General features: G+C 40.7%; 1 protein-coding gene across 3 annotated transcripts in view; it reads left to right on the top strand.

The window, feature by feature from the left end:
- Positions 1-3452, top strand: part of LOC135240717 (contactin-associated protein-like 5) — a 149855-nt gene extending 146403 nt beyond the window's left edge. For all 3 annotated transcript variants that reach the window (XM_064310597.1, XM_064310598.1, XM_064310596.1), the window contains one exon: positions 174-3452. In XM_064310597.1, the coding sequence (XP_064166667.1) occupies positions 174-367 (194 nt within the window). In that variant the 3' untranslated portion in view covers positions 368-3452. The remainder of the gene's footprint in view (positions 1-173) is intronic.
- Positions 3453-8308: the final 4856 nt, after the last annotated feature.

Here is an 8308-nt window from a genome sequence, read left to right on the forward strand (position 1 = left end):
AATAACAAGGAAAACCACAGACCCAGCAGCTCTGCAGGACAACAGTTGGCCACCCGTGGTCTAAGCATTAGTTTGAGAGATTGGCGATTTGCCGATCTGTGATTTGTGGATAAAGTTAAACAGCTTACTCCCAGTGTGGTGCTTTGCTGTAACTCCCCCCCCCCCCCCCCCAGGCGTCATTGCAGCCGTAGTGTTCATCACCCTCTGCGTGCTGGCGGTAATGACCCGCTACCTGTACCAGCACCGGCAGTCCTCGCAGGCAGGGCCAGGCAAGGAGAAGGACCACCGGCACAGCCTGGACCTGTCCCGCCGCACTGAGATGGACCTCCAGAGCTCGGCACGGGACAGGAAAGAGTACTTCATCTGACCCCCTAAAAACCACCGCAGCGCCGCTAATACCGCCCCCAAAGCCCTCCCCTCCTTCCCCGCCGCTCCCCTGTTTCTGACCGCTCATCTGCCTGGAATGAGGTCTGTGGGGAGTGGCCGTGGCTGCGGCTTCAGACTTCTCAACTGGGCATTCTCCGAAATGGGGGACAGACACTTTCAGACTATAGGTAGCAAGTAGGCCAAAAAAAATAACTCAAATTTGTAGTATTGTGGGGAAAAAAGTAAGGGGAGAGGACAGGGTCAGTACATATTTCAGTAGACCGCTTGTGGTGTGCGTGTTAAAAAAAAAATGTGATAAAATTGAACACAGGCTGCAAATTGATTGGTCAAAATTCTGAGGCCTAAGGTTAAAGCACCGGAACTGGAAAGGTCCAGAGCAGTGAAAACAGAAATGTAGCCGGAACCATATTCTGTACCCGTGTCACAGCTGGAAGGATTTGCATTTTTCAGGAGATATTCAACTCTTACAAGGGCTGCAGCCTGATAATGCTTATGCTAAAACACTAAAATATACAGCCTAACACACAGGACACCCTGTCCCCCTATCCTCCCATCCTCCCCCATATATACTGGGAGTGGAAAGCACAAGGTTTGTGAAGATGGGACTAGCAGTTTGTCAGAGGTCATTTTTTGGTAAAATGTTGAAGGTTGGTCTTTCATATTTCTGTCAGTGATATTTCTGCCATCAACGGTGATCAAGAAAAATCCAGAACATCGCCATGCAGTGTCTTATACAGTTATCCCTTGTGTTAACCCACGCATGCACTGGCTTGGCAGTGTTTCTGTAAACTCCGACAAATGTCAATGTCAGAACTATCTGCTGAACCCCAAATACATGGAGCTGTCAGATGAATTGCAGCCGGCCCCCTTGTCGTTACCGTAAATACAGTCCCTTTGACCGCATCTGTCTCCTGCTGTATTGTTTGATGGAAGCAGCTGTAGTGTCTTCCATCTGCTGTCAACATCTGTTCTCAGCCCGCAGGAAAAGAACACATCAAATCCTGCTGACAATTCCGTCTGCCCAAGGGCTTTGATACGCCCTCATAAACAGGACAGTTATTTTCAGAGGCTCCCTACCCTCCCCCTCCCTGTGTAACAGGTCTATCACTACTTTAATACCCCTGCCTTTCTGGATTTGTGTTCCCCCGCCTTAGCGTCTGCCTCATTTTTAGTATACACCAGTAAGCTGAAGTCATGCACCATTTCAGTCTAAATAAAAAATACCGGAGAACAGAACAAGGCTGGGTACTTCCTAGTGATGGGAAGTGAAGCTTTGTGAGCCTCATAATTGGTGAATGAACCATGTGCTGCCTGTCACTGACTTATATAAATATCCAGGTGGTAATCTCCATCACAATGAATTGTTATGATTGGCTGAAATCAGTGAGTGAGTGATTGATAGCACATGGTAGCCCTGTCCATGGAGTTCATGAGACCACTTTCTCCCTTCTGTATTAATTTTGGTCCTGGAAGGCAGGAATTGGCTTTCCATAATTGTTTAGTGCTTGTTTCTCATTAGGTAGCCTGGGGAATCAGTGAAAGTTCCTTAGCAACACACACTCACCTATGATTGGTTACAAGTGGAGTTTCAAATGAACAAATGGAAGAAAAAAAACATCGCTGAAAATTCACAAATGTTCACAACCATGAATTTAGATCTATCTACCACACCATACTTTTAGAATGGCCACAAGGGGACAATACAGTGATTGCAGTGTTTTATTGTGTTTATTCAAACCTATTCATCTATCCATATTCCATCACTGCACTTAAAATAAATTTGGTCTTGGTTCTCTATGAAACGTTAGCAACAGCTGCACATACTGAAGCGGACCCATGTCCATCCATTTGGGAGACATTTGTATGTATAATGCAGTGTCAATGGAGTTCTTACAAACCTGGACTCAAACTCAGTAGTCTCAAGGTTGAAGTTAGTCAGGAATATCCATTTTCTTTTTACATTGTGCCCAGATCCCATCCAGCTGTGATGCACTTTATGATGTACTGAAGCGAAGCATCAGCTTAATTTGATTTTATTTCTTTATACCTACATGCTTTTATTTTATCATTGGGCACTGGGAGTTCATTGGGAGTTCTGTCCGGTCACTGGAAAACATTTCGGCCAACAAAAAATTAGGCAAATTAGACAAAAACAAAAAACAAAAAAACAAAAAAAATTAGTTTCACTATACAACGCGTGTTCTGGTTGTATTGAATAGGGGCCATGTCTTGTTTTCAGATGCTATGTGTCTAGTGTGTCCCACATCCAGGGTATAAAAAATCAGATGTGTTAATGCAACAAGTCTGGGGAGAAAAAGGTATTTGCTACTATATTTGCAATTAACTGCATCTGGCTTGATATTATGGTGACCATAGTTTGAGAGATCAAAGTTGAAATTTAAGTAGAGTTCCTGGTGGGGAATGGCGGGGGGGGGGGGGGGTGCACTGTCTTTAGTGTGGTTCATTGATGTTTACCATAGATGAAAGTATTGCGGTGTGTCGTAAAAGCCTTATCGTAGAAAGCGGTTTCTCTTCTTTTAGCCTATGAGTGAGATCTGTATGGTTATTCAGGCCGGAGACCACCTCCCCGCCCCGCCCCGCCCAACCCCGCCCCAACCCCCACCGCTAAATGGCTCATTCCCAGCAAAGGCGCAGACACCGCTGGGGCAGTCCAGGGCCTCATCTCAGCATGAGCGACAGGACAGTGCCCCTGTCTGGACACACGGAGTGGGGACATACTGTAGAGAGCTGCTGACTTGGGGAGAAATGGTGATAACGATATAAGCAAGCACTAGATGCAGAACACTGAATTACTGGCAGTTCTTGTTTTAGCTGGTCATTTTTCGAGGACCTCGTAGGAAAAGATACAAGCAAACCCGTTGCCTGACGCGTTCTTTTTTGAAGTGCATTATGTCCTTATAAACAAGTCGTACAAAACCTCTCAGACTCTTCTCATTTATACTAATGTTGATATTCTGGTTTGTTTTCTATGGCTATAATTGTACATGTACCTTGTATATAGGTTTAATAATTATATTTAATAAAGAAGCATTTTTACAGCTTTATGTGCAAAGGTTTTGCATTTTGTCTTCCTTTTGTGCTAGTTCTTTAAACGGAACAATTAAAAAAATTACAGTGAACATGAACATATAAAGATATACATGTATACATTGAAGAAGCATAGTGATGTACAAAAAGCCAAATTTTTGTTTTGTGATTGGGGTAAACCTATAATGAACAATCTTGTTTAAAATGTCATAACTCATTTGTCAATAACTATTTTGTGGGGATGGGTATGTGTATTTTGTGCCTTTGTGTGTGTGTGCCCATAGCCATGTCAGTGCACAAAAGTGTGTAATAGGATAAGATCAAATTAATTACAAGTGTGTAATAGGATAAGATCAAATTCATTATCATAATTTCAGTGAATCATCAGCTTGGTAAATAATTTGATTTTGGCTAAGGGCAGTTATTGTCTTAATTTAGTTCAAGACGTTGTGTGGAACATTGCTGGATTTTTGCACCACTGCTCTGGAAACATCCTCTATGTGGCTGCATTTTGCTCGCAGCAGGGTTTGCACCGTTGCAGTAGTGAGTGAGTCCTGTGTATCCAATTAAAATCAACTGAAATGAAAAACATTTGATAAAATCCCTGTCCCTGCATATGATGGATTCACAGTAATTATGGTGTATAGCTGGGTCTGTCCAGGCAACTATGTGTAGAAACATTGTTGACATTGTTTCATGACTTTTGGGTAACGCAAAATGAAAACTTTAGTGCAGCCAGTAGTGACCATCAAACGGGTAATATCCAAAAAGAGGCTTTATCCGCCTATCATTTCTGTCTCAGCGGCCACTGGTTATGCACTGTGGTCAGCATTCTGTATCAGGATCTCTTTTCCAGTATTCAGAATGGGACAGTGTCCACCTCATTTCTCCTGGGTATTTTTCTGGGGTTCCAAAATTAAACTATCAACATTAAAAACCAAGAATGTGTCAGGTAGGACCCTTCAACTGTAGACCATCATTGTGGTGACATACTCAAAAACAAATAAACAATGTCAGTAAAACACAACAAACCACATTCTCAGTCTTCAAATGTCAATTAGATGTCTTTTTAGCTAGATGGATCCAAGTATGAAGTTACAGTACAAATCTTCAGAGCATAAAATTAAAAGCCAGCCTGACGTGGAAGTAATTTGTATGGATGTGGTGGGATACTGTCTGTGGTAGCAATGATTTGTGTACCATTTGTTTTGGATACATTCCCCAAGAAACCAGTTGGTGCTGTCACATCATTCTTTGCTAATTAAACCAAGCTGTAAATTTTGAAAATCAATTGAGACAACAAATTGATAAGTAGATTGATCTCCCAATATAATACTTAAATGGGACATTCTGTATAATAATAATAATAATAATAATAATAATAATAATTGTTGTTGTTGTTGTTGTTTTCGTTGATGGCTGGATGTAACATTACACTTTCACCAGATCTGAGATTAGAACCTTTAATCTGGAGGTTACAACAAAAAACCAATGCGCTCTTCAGGACCAGTCTTGGGGACCCCTGGGATAGTAATACATGCTGTATCTTTAGCCACATATCAATGAAAACAAATAAACCATCTCTGCTGGCCCTACCCAATAAAATACTTTTTTCTTTCAGGCATTACACTTCATGGATATATGCCATTTAAAACTGTTCTAGGTTCTGCTATATTAGTTCTCCATGCAGAATTAGGCCTCTAATTCTTAACTCAATACGTAGTGACTAATCACACAAAATACAGTTTTCTACAGTATTTCATTTTTTTTTACCTCACATTAGATAAAATCACCAGTTAATTAGCCAATACAACCAACTGTTATTTATAACATTGTCATAAATTACTAAGCTAAGTGAATGTAGCAGTTGCAAAATGTTATTCTGTGCAATTAACACCTTTCAAGATTGATCAGCAGCAAATTACAATTCCTGAATTAACCACAAATGCTTCTGAGAAATAAGCACACACACACAAATCAACCTTACACTTCAAAATGATGAACTGTGTCCCTTATGAAGAATTAACACTTCAGCACAGAGGCAATGCATTGCAAAAACATGGTCCGGTGCAAACACAAGGGAAGACACAGTCCACTAAGTTAGCAGGTCGTACGATAAGTGTTTAATTCACATGGCAGTGTGTCGCTGGTGCTGTAGCACACAGTGTAGAGGAGCCCTGGACAGCAGTCACCCTTGTGGCCCTTACCCGTCTGTCCCGCTGTGGCTACTGAGCTGACTGCTGTGCATCATTCCAACCTGCACGTGGAGATTGATTATCGAGACACATTATAGGACCATCAGAGCCGCGATGGGAATCGTCGGAGGGAAAAGGGTGGTGAGAAAGACAGAGGTAGACGAATGATTCCTCCGGAGAGAGGCTGAGAAACACATCAGGGGATGTTTAGTTCACCAGGCGCGGTTCCATCTGGACCGATAATGAAGACGGCATCCTGTTCAGCATGTGAAATGTGTAGGAGAGCCAGATGAAGGCAACGCCAGAGGTGTACTCCCAGTGCACCACTTTTGAAATCTCTCACTTGAGGACGGAGAGCACAGGAGGCTGGATGGGGCAGTAGTAGATGGCACAGAACCAGGAGCAGGAGGCCGTACTGATGGCCAGCAGTATACAGTAAAACGCCCAGTGTTCATTCAACTCTTAACAGATAACAGTTGGTCCCACACTAGAATGTGCGAGGAGAGATTTTCTACCTTGAAGGATGGTCATCGCTGCCCTAGGCAGCTTGTACTGCAGTAGCCCACAATTTCAAAGAAAGTACATGCTAAACAAAACACTCAACACACTCTCCTCAGATTGCAGCAGGAAGTAATTTTATATTTGAGTGTTTATATTTTTTCTCGTTCAAGAGGGACATGTGGCTCTAATGAATGATAATCACAGTTGAGTCTTGTTTTCGTGGATAAGCATAAACTTTGGAAATAAACATGTATGTCCCCAAATTATACATTCATATCAAATGTTTGCATTTTTATATATTTCAAATATTTCACATTTTCATACATTCTTTTTGATTTGTAACTCACTTGGGATTAAAGTTCACACTATCAGCGTTTATTAAAGGGTATTCTTATATATTTTGGTTTCACCATGTAGAATTACAGCACTTTTTTTTACTACAAAGCCAAAAAAGAGTAATAAAATATGGCTTCGTCCCAACCATTATGCAGCTCCCTGAATACTGTAAATAGTGAGCATGTTCAGTTGGATTTAGACCAAGATCAGATGCCTTAGCGAGTTAAGAATTTTCCAGTTTTTGGCTTTGACAAACTCCTTTGTTGTTTTAGCAGTATGTTTGGGATCATTGTCTTGCTGTAGGATGAAGCACTGTCCAATGAGTTTGGAGGAATATGCTTGAACTTGAGCATATGAGATCAAGAAAAAAAGTTTTTTTTGTTGTTGTTTTTTTGTTTTTTGGAATACAACCACATGTTAATTGTACAGTATTGTTATGTATGTGTCTGCAGCAATCAGTTTTCTTGTCTTTAATTGGCGGTGGTGTTTTTTTTTTTTTTTTTTTTTTTTGTTTCCCCAGATTACAGTGACTGAATTACTTGCTTAAAATATAAAAACATGAATTTGGAAGACTGATCACTTTTTATCTAAAATTTGGTGGCGCCTATTGTGGTAGTTGATTAGGTACGCTGATTAATATGTTGCTCAGTGCAGCCCAATGCAAAACTCTTTATTAGATTTGACAAAAATGCATTGTCCTTATTGTTGGTGTGATCATTTAATAGTTATTATTGGAGAGTAATTGTGGCTGTTTATAGCATATTTACATACTATTGTCCATCTTCTTGTTGGGTCAGTACAGCCAACCCACTTAATTTCCTCACTGGAATGCCACCAAGAAAAAATAGTAATGTAGTAATTTATGGGATTCATACTGCTTCATTACCTGCCCCTAATGTTATTTTACAAGAGTGTGTAACATTGTGACACAATTATTTCCCGCCCCCCATGTTTCTCCATATGTGTTTTATTTCCTTCCTTCATCACCATATGTATTAATTTGAGGCTGCTGTCACCCAGTCAAATCTATGCTGCTACATGGGGGTGAACCTTCTGCCCCCTGCTGGTGAACTGTGCTGCTCTCTCCTCTCTCCCTGATGATACGGAGCCCCACCCTGATGAGCTGCTGATGGCCGGATTGTTTCCAGCTGTCTGTGGCCCTATACAAGCTGTGTTCCTGCTCCAGATAATGGTGATCCAGGTGTGTTTGCCCTTTAAAGCAAATGGTGATCAAACTACTTTTAAGGCCTTTTCTTGATGTATGTTGTTATTTGTTATTTATTTTTGTGAGTTTAGGACAGCCATGGATGGCAGTAATTATTTGGGGGAAACAGATGTTTTTTTGTTTTTCATAATTTAGATTGCTTCTTTCTACTTTAAGTTTCAGATGATTATTTTTAAGGGATAAACAGATAATGTCCTTCAGAAAGAAAGATCACATCTGGGCTTGTTTGCACACACTAGTATGACATCATTCTTAGTCTGTCATCATTTGTAAATTGCATTGGCCCTTGATGGTTCCTACTATGATTTTGAATGAGTAGTACATTCCAATGACTTCTGTACTTGCTATTAGTAGAGCATATTATGGATAAGTACTGTGCTTTTTATGAAACAAGCTATGTTACTCATGCAAAGAAGTTCAAGGAAAAGTTATTGGATTTTGCCGATGTTCTGCTCTCTTATGGCTTGAAACTAAACGTTACATGAGTGCAGCAGAAATCATGTGGATAATGTCAGCTTAAAATATAATGTAATAGTGTATGAGATCTTCATTTTCTTGGTACACAGATAAAATTGGATAGAAATGCATGCAGTTAATTGCTGCAATATACCAAATA

This window comes from Anguilla rostrata, chromosome 15 (genome assembly GCF_018555375.3).
Source record: "Anguilla rostrata isolate EN2019 chromosome 15, ASM1855537v3, whole genome shotgun sequence".
NCBI classification, from domain to species: domain Eukaryota; kingdom Metazoa; phylum Chordata; class Actinopteri; order Anguilliformes; family Anguillidae; genus Anguilla; species Anguilla rostrata.